General features: G+C 37.0%; 1 protein-coding gene across 16 annotated transcripts in view; it reads right to left on the bottom strand.

Moving 5' to 3' along the window:
• Positions 1-15,717, bottom strand: part of MAP3K4 (mitogen-activated protein kinase kinase kinase 4) — a 207,796-nt gene that overhangs the window by 40,973 nt on the left and 151,106 nt on the right. For all 16 annotated transcript variants that reach the window (XM_069070389.1, XM_069070373.1, XM_069070379.1 and 13 more), the window contains 6 exons: positions 12,879-13,036; positions 12,121-12,237; positions 11,137-11,236; positions 10,944-11,027; positions 4,711-4,977; positions 2,257-2,406 (listed from right to left, as the gene is read on the bottom strand). In XM_069070389.1, coding sequence (XP_068926490.1) covers positions 2,257-2,406; positions 4,711-4,977; positions 10,944-11,027; positions 11,137-11,236; positions 12,121-12,237; positions 12,879-13,036 — 876 coding nt within the window. The remainder of the gene's footprint in view (positions 1-2,256; positions 2,407-4,710; positions 4,978-10,943; positions 11,028-11,136; positions 11,237-12,120; positions 12,238-12,878; positions 13,037-15,717) is intronic.

Genomic DNA, 15,717 nt, shown 5'->3' with positions numbered 1-15,717 from the left:
TTTAAATGACAGACCAAATTTTACATTTGACCCTGGAGGTAACAGGGGGTTTATTAAGGAAGGGTGGTGGTGGTGATAAGGCTAGATTGGTAAAGATACAGGTGCAGAACAGTGGAAGTTATAAAAGGGGGTACAAGGAGGGGTTGATAGAAAACCACTCCCAGAGTAAGACTGATTTCTAATGGGAAGGAAAATAGGTAGTAATAAGGCCTTGGGTTTCACCAGAAAAGAAACTAGAAAGCAAGGGGATGTTGTTCTGGTCTGCCCAACCCCACAGATTTGGCATCCCCTGTCCATCTGTTCTCAGAGTCTGAGGTAGGAAACAGTGGGAAATTAACATGATGTAAGCCAGACAGAAGATGACCAAAGGCAGACTCACAACTCATGGCTTGGAAAGAAGGAAACTTTGATCTGGTTCTATCTAGCAAAGGATAAATAAAGAACAGGTCTGAAGAGCAGAAGCAGGGTAAGAGATGCCAGATCTCTCTCACTTTTCCCATACTCCAAGTAGAGCCAAGCAAAGTTTCCTGCAGGAGGAAACTGCCTCCCCTGAAGTAAAGAACACCAAGGGAATCCTGTGGATTCCACCCACCTATCTAGAACCAATGACAAGGAGTGACACTGATTTATTACTTTAATGAATGCAGTGTTTTTACCAAACACTGTCTCACTGGAGCCTCATCACATCCCTGTGGGGTAGGTCCTAGGAAGGAGTATTATCCCCATTTTGCAGATAAAGAAACAGAAGCTCAGAGAGGCTGAGTTTCCTGTCCATAACCAACACACTGAACCTGGGACTTTTTAACTTTCGAGTCCAGTACTTAAAGTACATTACTTGACTTCTCACCTCTCAAACTAAGGGATGGTATATTTAAATACTCTGTGTGTAAGTGTGTGTATATAAAACACAAAAAGCTGTTACAGAAATGAATAAATGATCATCAAGGCAATGATTCTGTTGTTCCTCTAGTAAATATATATTAGTGTACTGTTGGGGCTTTTGGATTGGGGACTTGACTTCTCATTCCAGTCCCACTGTCAAGGCCTGCTCTGTTTGTGCCATCTACGGTGATGCTGGCACCCTCTCAGGCCATGCAGAGCTGGCCAGAGTCTGCTTGGCAGTCACCCCAGTATCCTCCAATTCCACGTTAATTTCTGTGTCACTGGCCTCCTCACACAGGACACGCCATTTCCTGCCTCTGGCTGTCCTCTCCCCTTCCCCGGTCTCCTGTTCCCCCTTCATCTGCACCTCCTGGCTTCCTTCAATCTCTCTGCCTCCTACAAGAAGCCTTTTCCAGTTCTACTGAATCTGAGTCACCACAGGGAGAGAAGCCCCTTTTGATCCTGTCTCCATCTTGTCTGCTGGCACTTCCATCACACTGTGCACTCCTGCAGTGCAGGGATGGGCTTTGTATTTGTTCGCTTTTCTCTTTCTTTGTATCCCCAGGGCTTAGTACAGGGTCAGTATTTAGTAAATGCCAGCTGTGTTGTTAATATCGGCAATCAGTTCTACCTTTTTTGGGTGTTAGGTTCCACGTGCGTAAATGAGGATACACTAAAGAATTTCTAAGGTTTCTTACACTACTAAAATTTTATAATTCTGTGGTCATGTAAGCACCTTAAGAGTGGGAATTTTGTCTCATCTTTTGTATTAGTAAACTATATGCGTCCACAGGTGGTAAAAATTTAGTGAGAAGTCCACAGGAAAAAATCAAGATGGCCATATCCAGTCCGTATATGTGAGCACCACACTGCACCCTCATTTTTCTGTCAGGCTATTTGTCGTACACAGACCCCGACTTTCTACTTCTTGCTCTGGATCACTATTGCTTCCAAAAAAACCTTTCCCTAACCACCACCCCTTTATATTTATAGTCTCTTCTGATAAGAGTGCACATTCCTTAAAGGCAGGGACTGTCTCTCTTATATCTCCCAATGCTTGGCATAAAGCTAATCCTTGATAATTTTTTTAATTCATGAATTCTTTCATTCAATGGTACCACAAACCTCTAAACCAGGGGTGGGGAACCTGCAGCCTCAAAGCCACATGTGACACTCTAGGTCCTTAGGTGCAGCCTTTTGATTAAGTCCAAGTTTTACAGAACAAATCCTTTTAATAAGGGGATTTGTTCTGTGATGTTTGGATTCAAAGGGCCACACTTGAGGACCTAGAGGGCCTCAAGGCCACAGGTTGCCCATCCCTGTTCTTAACCATACCCACTCTCCCATAACATTTCAAGAATTAGGTAGAAGTACCTTTAGCTGCTGCAAAGCTTTGGCGATGACTGGCTGACTAGAGGTTTGTTCTTGGTGCAAAGTTACAAGTCCTTCAATGGATTGCTGGAAACCTTTTCTCTGGCTCACAAGATGGGCAGACTCCATGACTACTAAGAGAAGATTTTCAACCTAGGAATATAAAATCAAATCTAGTACATGAGAAGACATTGACAAATTTCCCACTTCCAAAATTCTAGTGCAAACCATTACTACCATAAGAAAAAAAAATGTGTACATTAAAAAAAAAATAATGAACTAAATTATGATGGTGATTCACAGTTTTACAAAGTATTTTCCTTACAGCACTGCGAAGTAATATGTGAATGGATCTATGATCTCACGGACTTTCACATTTGCTCCAAGGAAACAGACTGTAATCTATCTATGCCTGCCCATCCCATCCTGTGAGACTCTTGTCCATATGTTCCCCATCTGACACAGGGGGTTCACCCAATATGCTGGAGGTCTTCCTTATTTTCTTCTGATATCACAAGGGTACCATAGCTATCCTATTATCCCTCACTTTCACAGTCCATCTCATCTTCCTATAATACAATTCCTTCATAACCTTTTATTCGTATTTTTCTTCACAGTTCCTTATTGGTTATTTGTTGAAACCCATTCATACCTACTATATGAATCTGATTTTACAGATGAGGAAACTGATATTCATGTTAGGTGAACTGACCAAAAGACAGTCAGCAGCAGAGGTAGGGTTCTAACCCAGTCTCTGGATATCAAGTCACGTGTTTTTTTTTCTACTACATCATGGTACTTCTTTAACAATTACTAATTATTCCAGTTTCCTAGATTTCAATTCATCTTACACACATTTTATCTAGGCATAATTAACACTAATATTCCCACAATACAACTGATAATCACAAACAAAGGCCTTCAAACTCTTTAACACAACCCAAAGTTCCCATTCCAAGGCAAAGTCAGAAATAAACTGCAGAGCATAGATAAATGACCTGGTAGATGTTGTCTACAGACCTCCAAGTCACTCTCCTTCCTGCTTTAACATTTGGAACATGGCTCAAAATTTTTCTCTCCTTCCCAATCTTTGTCCTCATACCGGGGGACTTCAACATCTATATTGACTCTCCATCAAACATGTTAACCACTCAGTACCTCAACCAACTCATTCCCCTTCCACTCCACATCAGCCACACGCCAAAAATGGCTACATCTTCCAATGGCATTTTTAATTTCTATTAGTTCCTTCCCTTTTATCAGTAAACATACTCAGGTCTTTCCTATCCTTAAAAAACAAATTATCCAACTGCCTCCAAAAAAAAAATTAAAACCAAAACTCTGACTTTGTGATTTTGTCAAGCTATTATACCCTCTCTCTTTTCCTTAATTACCAAATTTTAAAAAGTAGTTTAAATTACTTCCACTTCCTCACCATCTATTATTTTCCTCAATATCCTTCCATGGTCAATCATCTATTTAAATCTCTAACCTAGAATTCTAATGACCAAATCTACTGACCTCTTCTTGTTTTTTTATTCCCCTTGACCTCTCTGCTATGCTTGTCATAGCTGAATATACCCTTTGGCTTTTATGTCACTCTTATTTCTACTTCTCCTGTCTTTCTTATCCTTCTAAGTCTATTTTCCTATTTATTCTTCTTTCTCCTACTTTCTAAGCCAGATCATTCCCCTAAGACTATCCTCAATCCTCTTCTCTTATCGCTCAGTACTTACCTATTGGCAATTCATGCCTATGCCTTATTATCTCTCTATGTAGATATTTTCCTTTACCTCCAACCTCTGCACAGCATACCATTCAGTGAATTCTCTCTGTCTCCAATGGCCTGCTAGACGTTTTTATCTTTATGTTAAACCAAACCCTCAAATTAAAAAAGCCCAAAATGCAACTCTTGACTTTACTTCAAAACTAGCCTCTTTTTCTAATTTCCCATTTCTTTTGTAACTAGACTCCCAGTTATCCCAATTTGAAATCCAATTGTCATCTTTGACTCTTTCCCCTTTCCTACATTCAACAAGCTTGTCAATTCTATGTCAAAATCATCTCTTCCTTCCATCCCTTCTTTTCCATTTCTGCTACTACCATTTTAATTCAGGCTTTTATTATATCTTGTTTAAATTACACCAACAGTCATCTTACTATTTTCCCTGCTTCTAGCCTTACTGTTCAATAACTGATCTTTCATATTCCTGCCAAAGCATTTATTCTAGTGCATTTATCTGACTGCATAATTCCCTTTCAGAAACTATGAGTTATTTCCCACTGGCTTAAAATATGAACCAATCAGCCTAACAGTTAAGTGCCACCCCCCAAATTTTACTCCACTCTACCTCTGTTTGTGCTTAATCTCACACTACTCCCTGTCACATATACTAAATTCTGCACAACAAAAATCGAAATATATTTTCAGAAATTATACACTGAAGATTGTCATACCTGCATGCTTCTAAGTGTGTCAACTGTTTCCACTTGAGGCACTATTTTGACAGGTGGCCCTTCCCACATGCTCCAGTGGTCATCTAAATCATGATCTCGATCACCATGCTTGGTCATGAGTAAATAAGCGTCAATTAACACATCATCTGAATCTTTTGAACAGACCTTCCCTGCAGCTGCATTTAGTAGGTGCAAAATAACACATTTCTCCCCAGCAAGAGTATGTGGAATAAAGACTTGCAAATTTTCCAATCCAGGAATTTGTACCTGGAAAGCAAATAAATTTGAACTTTTAATAAAGAAACATAATGTATATAACCAAGTTTGCAGGAAAATATACTGCAAATGAAAATAGGTTAGCTTTAAAAAAAATGTCTCCAAAGAGTCCTCCTAAGGATAACTACTAGGGAAAATATTCCTTAGGAGAATAAATTCTAATAGCTTCTGAGTTGCCTTGTTTTCTGAAAAGTAGCTATTTGGAACATAGTTCATATGCCAAGGACAGTAATTCAAATCATTACTCATGGAAGACTTTAAAATTTTTGTCACAATAAAGTGCAAATTGTGCCTGGAATAATTATATATAATAAAAAACAAAAAAAATGTAAAAATTTTATGTAATAACTGCTTACTACCTGACTACCAATGACAAGTCACATTACTCCAATGTTATTAAAAGACAAAATTAAAAATGCCATTATAAAACCTTATGCTTAAAATTAAATCACATTAATAACTGCTATCCACATAAATGGCTAAAAGAAGGTAGTCAATGTAATTTAAAATTAAGTACTGTTTTCCTATATATTTAACTGTATGTATTTTTAGAATTTTTTTAGTGATAACATCAAGTTTTACTTTTTAAAGCGGCAACAAAACTCTTTTTAGTATTTACCATCAAGGTATTATTTTAATGAACTATGCAATGAAGTGAGTCAAAATGAAAATGACCACTCCCTAAGTACAGAACACAATGACTCTACCCAGTTGTGTGTGTCCACGTATGTACATGTGTGTACAAACATGAAACCATTTTTTGTTGACTCAGTTCTTTAAAGAAGCAAATACCCCTCAACTGCCAACCTTAAACTGGTGAATTTAGAACCGTAACATCAAGACTTTATATAGCACAGCATTCTCCTGGGTAAACACACTGTGATTATATGTAATAACTACATGCACATATGTATATGTGTACACAGAAGTATACTCACACATTTGCTTTTGATTTGCCTTCATTCCTTAACAGTTACACTTTATTTACCTATCTCCTCTTCTTTGTGAACAACCTTGTGGTTTTCAAGTTGGATGTGTTTATTCTCAGACTGGTTCTTTCAGCATTTATATGACTTTATAGCTCTTCTGTTTTAAGGACAGTAAAATCTCAGCCTTCCGGAAAGGACCATTTTCAGAAATTTGACACTTAATAGGATGACTCTGGATTTAGAAGTCATCAGACCAATAATTCCAGAACCTCTCAGGTGGGGAAGATGCTTCTGAATACCCAGCAAAAAATACATATGCCAAGAAAAGATGCAGCTCTGAGCATTATAACTCCTCTGTTATGTCAGGTCAGCTCTAACATATGGAGGGAAAGGAAAGTCCCTAACTGAATGGAGCAGTCTACAAAAAGGCTGGCCTGGCCCCCTCTAAAACGAAGAAGTGCAGGGAGGGGGAAGGGTGAAAGGAGACATAAGAGACAAGAACAAAGAAAAGTAGAGAAGAAAAGGAACCACAACAGCAAGAGCAAAGAACAGACATGCTGATGTCAGCCAAAGATGACGACAGAATCTATAACAGCTCTGGAAAACTTGGCTAACCAGAACTACTCATATGCCCAAGGGTTCTGAATAGTCAAGATTTTACTACATAAATTTAATTCTGCATATAGCCCATAATTTCTTTTAATTCTGTCTACAAATATAAGACACAGACAATACTCAATTCCATCCTCAGTTATCTGCAAGAAACAAAGTGCTAGTATATCTGTCCTTTTGGGCTAAGCACAAATGCAGGTTCAGCTCAGTAGTAACTGTATGTTATATGCATAGATGCATGATTTTCTTTTTGAAACATAAGCTAACACCAATTTTTATTTCCCTAAATCTCCAACAATGTACTTTGATCAGAGATTGATGAAGTATAGCCAAGGGAAATTTACAGATGATCCCCAAACTTTATTTTAACCAATCATTTCTCCTGAAAAGATATATATATATAAAATATGATATTATATAATATATATAGTTCATTCAGCAAATAGTGTTGTATGTATAATGTGTAAGGCACTCAATGACTGTAACAGAGAATCTGATCAATGTATGATTCTCTTCTGTAGATTATTGCAGAGTAGAACAGTCAAAAATTAAAAGTGCAAAGCAGACTAAGAGAAAAATGTAGAGTTTGTATAAACCATATAATCATCTTACAGGCTAATCAAGAGTTAACTGGATTTAATTATAATTTTTGTAGTTACCATAAATACAAAAGTACCAAAAATGGAAAATAAAACTACAATGTTGGAACTACTTTATTATCATGAATACAACTGTTTCATTTTAAATACTATTATTACATAACTCCCTGAGCTTACACAGTCCTCAAAGTGTGCTAATAAATTTTATACAACAGACTGAAGAACTAATGACAACAGCTAGCATTTATAGAAGCTTTAAGGTTTGTAAAACATTTACATACTAAGATATCTTTAGCATCTAATTAGCACAATGCCTTATACATAATAGCAGTAACTGTTCAATGAATTTCTAAAAGTTTTTTTTTAATAGTATTAATATAAATGAAAAGGGGAAATGTTGGTGGCATAAAGCTTTAAGAAAGGCAGGTCTCTCTCATCGTAAAAGTTTGCTGTATTTTTAAAAACACCTGTAGGAAAAGGCAGGGAATGGTAGATAAGTATTATATAGCCTTTGAAGAACATCTGTCAAGGCTGGTAAACCCAGGAGCTGAGGCTGACAAGGAAAGACATGGCTCTGTCACACCAACCTTGTGTATACTCCCTCTAGTGATGCAGAGTTCAGTCTGCAACTACCTGCCCAAATGGTATTTGCATTCCCACACAAACCTTCCACAGAAGGGGCAGCCAGGTGGTACAAAGGGTAGAGCACTGAGTCTGAAGTTAGAACACCCCAAATTCAGATTTGACCTCACACTTCCTGTGTGACCCTGGACTCTTCATTTAACCTGTCTGCTCAGTTTTCTCATCTTTACAATATTAAAAGTAATATTACCTACCTCCCTGGATTGTTGCGAGGATCAAATAAAATAATGTCTGTAAAGCACTTAGCAAAGTACCTGGCACACAGGAAGTGCTATACAAATATTAGCTGCTATTATGATTATTAATAGCACAGAACCATGGAATCACAGATTTGCAGCTGGAAAAGCTTCTATGGGTCACATAATCCAAGACTCTTATTTTATAGATGAGGAAACAGAACCAAAAACCACCCAAGTAACACTGAGAAGTTCGTTGGGATTTGATCTCTAGATGCCCTGATTTCACATCCAGTGTCCTTCCCACGCTGCCACAGAAAGGACTGAAGTAACTGAACAAGAACAACAAAGATGCTATTTCTACTCTAGTGGGTTTCCTGGCGTGGGGTCACTGCTCATGCTACTGGTTCTTGGAGTCACAGGTGAGAAGTGGGTGGTAGATGGACACCAAAGGTGGATGAGCAATGCTGAAAAGGGCTCAGCAGCCCTCCCACCAGAGGGGCTGGTCCTCCCAGATACCCATATCATACTTATGATGCTGTAGATCAGTGACGTCTCTGATGGATATCACCACACTGGTCTAGTTGAGCCTAAACTTCCCTCTTTTCCTCATGCTGAAATGCTATTTTACTGCTATTTTATTATTATAATTCACAGCTTCGGGCTCACATAAAATCCTTGCACTCACTTATCAAGGGAAGAGCAGTTACTGGCTTGCTTTTTTAAGGTCTGCTGGCTTTTTCCAGATCTTTTAGAAAAGACTGGTAGATACTGTTCCTTGGACACCAGCAAAAAGCCTATCTCATGTACTCTTGTACTATCTTGTTCCTTCAGAGTACAATGAGGGTTTGCTCGGAGGAAGCCCAGATCACCTAACATTGAGCCACACTGTTTCTGAGAGGAGATAGTTTGTGTTCTCTCACCACACGAGTGGGAGTAGTCTCTGTCAATTGGCTGTACACCAGGAACAAGCATCCATGAAAGAAAGCAAGTCTGTCCCAGCCTGGCAGTTGGAACACTGAAGCCTCTTGAGTTTCTCTCAGCCTCAGGCTTCTTTTTAACCAAGACTAAGATCCTCCCAGCTATAAGATACCTTCAAGCTTAGTCTTTTCTTTGGATTCCTCTTCCTGATCAAGGACCTTCGGTCCTTTCTGCAAGAGACCTGGCCATAATTTATGCAGCTTATTCATTCCCCCCCTCCCAGTAATTTTAATCCCTGAAAACTAGACTATCACCCTATTAATGGTTATTTGCCCAATGATGACCAAACAGCTTAGAGTTTAGAGTTCTCAAATATTTGAATCCTTTGTCTCATCCTTCCCATATAAATGACTGGGTGAGGAAAAGGCAAAGAGACAACCCCAAGGGGCAGGCTTTGCCCCTTTAATTTGTTGAATCAGCATTTCTGGCCTTTCCTGGGTAGTTTCAGCCAGTCTCCAAACCTAGAGGGGCTTTGGGGCACACAAACCTTTTCAAAATGGCCAAATTTGTCTCTCTATCCCCCTCCAAGAACTGAGAAAATTAATCTCCCTCCCTTTACCATAGAAGTGGAGGGATGGAAATCTGAAACAGCCAAGAAATACACTGTCATACATGGTTGATGTGCTAATTAGTTTTGATTGTCTACTTGTTTCTTCCTTCTTAACTTTTTGTTACCGGGAGTAGTTCACTATATAGGGGAAGGATATATTCAGAAATCAAAGTGATACAAAATACAAAAGGAATAAACATATCTACATTGCCCATTATGTGCCAGGCACTTTGCTAATAAGTGCTTTATAAAGAGACAATTAAAAAACTAAAGCAGAACAGTTCCTTTAAAAACAGTGTAACTTATATTTGTAAACATAAAACTCATAATTGTATCTAAATAAATAAATATCAAAAGGCCACTTAAGGGAAAATAAATTGTGGGTTTAGGGTTTTTGCCTTTTAATTATTTAGCATTATATTATCAGTGAGTTAATCTAGGTTTTCACAATTCATAGACATAAAGAAATAATCATAGGTATGTGTGCACAGGCATAAATAGAAGTACAACCACAATGCTGTCCTGATAGAGATGGTGCCTTAAGAGAGATGTTCTATAAAACCTTGAACTTTTATCCTAAGGTGGAGCATATATTTCACATCAACATTTGCTGAAAGCTTCTAGCAGGAAAAAAACACTGTGTAGAGAACTATGCTAATAATCTCTATGAATCAGATATGTTCCCTTTCTTCACAAACATTTGAAAAGTCATTGTCTTCCCTGAGCAAGTGAGCCAGGATTACATTCCTTTCTCTCTCTGTATATATGTGTGTATGTATGTGTGTGTGTTTGTCTGTATATATGTATGTATGTACGTATACAAATCTATCTATAGGTCTATTTATCTATGTATTCCCCCCAAAAGAAGTACCTGATATAAAAGACCACAGATCACAGATTTAGAAGTGTAAGGGCACCCTAGAGACAGATCATCCAGTCCAATCTTTTAATTCTACAGATGAAACAACTGAGACCCAAAGTGCTTAAGTGAATTTTCCACAATAACAAAGGTGGTAAATGGAAGAACTATAATCTGAACACGGGTCTTCTGACCCTAAATTAAGCACTTGCATTTCTTCTAGAGTTGTCTGGTCCTTTAAATTTTATTTTGCTCTGGCATGTCTGGATTTATTTGCTAAATTTCTCTTGCTTCTGAAGAGAGACTATATTGTAACATATTTAAACCAAGGTCTGTATATAAATGATCATATTGGAGCGAGCCCAGATCTCTTAAGATTAGAACAGATCCCTGTGGGCACATATTGACTTAGAAAACCACAAGTTAACATTATATATGTTGTACTGCATTTTTGTTTATTTTGTTAAACATTTCTAATTACATTATAATTTGGTTTAAAGCACTTAGGAATTTTTGCAGGCTGCATTTGCCTGCAGTCTAAGTTTGATACTTCTCAGAATACAATGTGATATGTCTACATTTCACTGATACTATTTTAAATAATTTTACCTTAACATAGTGTTTGGATTTCAGCATATCCAGAAGATCTTGCACAGGTGCTGATACTATGAATTCTGCAGCTATTTCTAGATCCTGGAGTCATAGTTTAAAAAAAATATTTTTACTGAGTTAAATGTTTCTTTAAAGATACTCAAAAAATATAAACAATGAAAACCAAGCTTGATTAACATCAGCCACTCACCTTTCTTAACATTTTAGCAAACCCAAGTGCTTTGGAAGCCCTTTCTCTAGCTTCATGAAAGAGCTCCTTCAGGGCTCTGCTGGTCTCTATAACAGATCTCCTGTAAAGTTGATTGAAATCCTGTTACTATGAATTAATACATTCCCCAGGGAATAAAAAGAGAAATATATATACATACATATGTGTGTGTGTGTGTGAGAAAACAAATGCTACTTCCATCAAAATAAATTTAGGTTGATCATAAAAAGCAGTAAATTATCAGAAATGTTATGAAACTTGCTTATTGCTTTTTTAAAAAAACTGTATTTTCTCACACAAGTTAGTAATCAGTGAAAACCATTACCTTCTAAATACTTTTGTTTAAGATCAGACCTCTGAAAGTTTTAGGAACCACATGGGACCTTTATTTAACTCCAGTCAACCTATAAACATTAAGAATCAAAAGACCAAAAGCTTGTTTTCATATTTTAGATGGCAACAGCTTTTTCTCTTCCCTTAGGAAAATATATGAACAGAATTAGTTCTATCTACCTTTAACCTTTCAGTACTATTTTTTTAAGTGTATCTTTAAAATAAAAGATATTATTTTCAGTTAATATACTCCCAGTTCATCTACAAATAAAATATCTCCTAAAACCATAAACAAGAAAACATGAGAAAAGCAAAACTCAATAAGTTTTGTTTTTTTTTTAAACACATAACACCTCCTTAAGGGTCCTATGACTAGGAAGGGACATCAGAGGTCATCTAGCCTAATCCCCTCACCTTTACAGATTATGAAACAAAGGCCCAGGGAAAATAAGTCACAGAGGAAAACTTTGGAAAACTAGAAAATATAAAGTTTATTTATACTTGTAATTTATCCCATGTTATTATTCTAAATGAATTAGTATATGCTTAACAGATTTTATGTTCATGAAGGAAAGACAAAATGCAAAAGAGGAAATAAGTTGAAAAAAGAAGACAGTTAGGCAGCAGCTTGACCTGATTTCATCTGAAGCAGTACTATCATCAGCACTAGTCCAGAACTCAGCACAGCTTTCCTGCAGGCCACAATCTAAAAATCCTCCAGTAGATTTCAACAGCATTCCTGCAATGTCACTGAAAGAACATAACAGAAAAGAAAATAAAACTAAGGAGAAAAATTACCTTTACTTATCTGCCAATTCCTATGAAAACATTAACTTCCACATAAAAACTGAGTTCAGTATTAAAGTATAGTTTAAGGATAAAGGTTACTAAGAATTATGCTCAGTTCTTCCTTTGGCCTGGATAACAAGTGTTTCCCTGCTAGAAAAGGAATAAAGTCCACCTTAGGACTCTTTCCAGTTCTCTCTGCTTATTCAGTACTTGTATGGAGCTACAATGCAAAGAGAAGCATTCATTTCTAAGCAGAAAGCCTAAATAGAGTCATTTACTAAGATATAGCAAACAGAGTACAGACAATTCAGGTTATAGATTGTCATGAGAAAATCTAGGAGTGTGCAAGTTATCTTCAGATTCTACTTCCCACAAAAAGCAGGAGGAAGGCAGGAACCTAAGGAGCTATTTCATTTTGGCCCCTTCTATGTTTCTCTGGTTTCCATGAGCCTTCCAATGTAGGGAACTGGCATCAATGATTATAATTTCAATTGAACTAAAATCTGAAACTTTATAGAAAACAAGCACTTCAAATCAAACTGATATTATAAGATCAGGAAAGTTAGTAAGAAAGTTACAAGCAAAACAACAGTAAATCCTACCAAAACAATTTTCCAGCCTGTGCTTCTCCTCCTCTTATGTAATGAGTTATTTCTTTGGTGAAATTCCATTCTTCTTCTAATAGATTTTTTAAACTATGAGACGCTTGAGGTAACTGCTGTAACATTTTGATCCAACTTCTCATGTAATCAAAATACACCTATAAATATAAATATAAAAGAGAAATGCATAAACTTTCAACTGAATAAGTATAAAAATTTCAAATTAAAAGCAGGCAAGACACTGATAGCAACAAGTAAAAGTTAATAATGAAGGAGAACACCAAAAAAAAAAAATTGAAATAGACATGATAACAACAATGAAAACTCCAGTCTCAAGCCATTTAGCACTAGAAAAAAATAACTCTTTATACACACAGGCCCTGAAAGTATCATTGTACTGTTTAGTTAGCACAATGCAATAACTGACATTTATGATTACAACGAGTTCTCTAAAACAATTAAATTGTATTTAGCATCCTATATAAGAAGACAGATTGTACAATTCATTTAAGTTAGTTTTGCATGAAATAGAGTTAAAAGAATTTATGAAAAATCTTTCTATCGGGGGAGAGGGCTGGGTGGTGCAGTGAATAGAGCACTGGTCCTGGAGTCAGGAGGACCTGAGTTCAAATCCAGCCTCAGACACTTGACACACTTACTAGCCATGTGACCTTGGGCAAGTCACTTAACCCCAATTGCCCTGCTCTCCCTACTCCAAAAAGCAAAAAAAGAAAAAAGAAAAGAAAAATCTTTCCATCATATCTGATGGAAACCTAAAATGTACTACATAATTCCCTGACTTCTTAACTAGAATAAAATTTTAACCATATTTGATCGAAAAATTTAAATCTTTAATCACTGATTAAATTCACTTGTATGGATAATACTCTAAAGAATCATAAATAAAGACAACAACAAATGAAAAATTCAAATCAACTGAATTTTTAAAATATTTATTAAATTATTATTATTAAATTTATGTGCCAGACTCTTTACTAGGTACTGGGAATACAAACACAAAAAATGAAATAAAGTCGCGACGTATTTTACCTGCTTACTACCAACCCATGCCAGAAACCAAAGAAGTAAATCTCAAGAAAACTGAGAATTAGGAAGGAAAAATGCATAGAACTAGTAGTAGTCATTGTTGTAGTATATAAATCATCATTATATTGAAAAGGTCAACTGGAAAATGTCAATAACTATCACATACATACATACATATATTCTCATGTCTGAAAAATTTTGTAACATTATCAATAGCTATATGCAAGGCATATCCAAAGGTCTGAAAAGCAAAGACGCAGACATTTGCAAACAATACTCTAAAGGTATCCATTTTTTTTTAATTCTAAAATAAGCATTATTGGTCCCTTTCATATATAATTTCACAAAGAGCCTCAGCTTGAACTTTTTGTGGCAAAAAAAATTAAACAAAAACATACAATCTTTTATATATCTGAAAATACATGCAATATTCTAGTCTATATTCCTTTACTTCTCTGCTATGACAGAAAAGGTAGATTTAATTGTCTGCTCTCTGGGACAGTCACTGGTAAATCAGTCACTGAGAGTCTGACTTCCCAAACCTAGTTTCCCTACTTAGCTGTAGTATGGAATAGCCTATATCTATTAGAAATCTCCCTAAACCCTCTCCTCTTGTTTTTCACTATCACTAGCGAGGGCACCACAATCTCCATCCCCCTAGTCACCCAAGCTTGCAACATCAGTGTTATCCTTAACTCCTCACTCATCTCACATATTCAATCTGGTGCCAAATCTTGCACCTCCACCTTCATCTTTTATCAGGACCCCCCCCCCCAGCTCTACTCACACAGCTCTACTCTACACTACTTTAGACTGTCACCAACACAGAACGACTCCAATGGCCTTCTCACTCCGGTGATCTCCTGCTTAGCTGCCAGTGATTTTCCTAAAGCTCCGATGTGAGCATGCATCCCTCCACTATCCCATCTCACCCTGACTCCATAAACGACGACTCCCTGTTACTTCAAGACTCATATGCAGAATCCTCTGTACGGTATTTAAAGCACTTTCGAACTGGTCCCTTCCTAATCTTCTTACTCTTCATCCCTCTTTGCACTCGAAAATCCAACCATTCCGGCCTACTTGCTGTTCCTCATACACGACACATTCCATACAGATATGCTGGCACTCCACCATGCTTGCTCTTCCTCTTCACCTCTGGCTTCCTCTCAGACTTGATTCAAATGCCACCATCGGCAGGAGGACTTTCCTGGCCCCAAAGGCTTAAGCCTGTCCCTCTAAGGTTGCCCTCAATCTACTCCCTATATTTTTTATTTCTTTATATGTTGCTTCCCCATTAGAATGCAAACTTCTCAAAATTGTTTTTGTCCTTTTGAGTACTTCAGGAACTTGGCACGGTGCCAATTTGTGGACCGACTGAATGATTTCCATTAGTTATTTTAAAAATTCATGTTGGTGTAATTACTGCTTCCATTATTCTCTTGACCTTGCTTACCTTGTATCCCTTCATAAATAACCTCCTATGGTTTTCTGAATTCCTCATATTCATCCTAACTTACTGCCCAATAATATTAAATTATGTTTACATAGCATACTTTTTTTTGGCCATTCCCCAAACTGACAAAGTTTAAACTAAACTGCCCACAGTCATGGAGCTAGTAACCAGCAGAGCCAAGTTTTTAACCTGCTTTCCTACTCTTATATTCAACTGCCTCTCTTTAAAATCCCTTCTCTGCTTCATAAATTCTTTTACTCTAGTTATATTATTTTCCACTAAACAAAAACTGGAAGAAAACTGAACATCTAAAGAATTGGTAGAATCCTTACATTT

The sequence above is a fragment of the Petaurus breviceps genome, unplaced genomic scaffold, assembly GCF_028583685.1.
Source record: "Petaurus breviceps papuanus isolate PSGF00001 unplaced genomic scaffold, PetGlider_PUasm1.0 90808, whole genome shotgun sequence".
In the NCBI taxonomy this organism is placed as follows: Eukaryota; Metazoa; Chordata; class Mammalia; order Diprotodontia; family Petauridae; genus Petaurus; species Petaurus breviceps.
The sequence above is the reverse complement of the archived record's forward strand: the minus strand, read 5'-3'. Positions and strand labels throughout refer to the sequence as shown.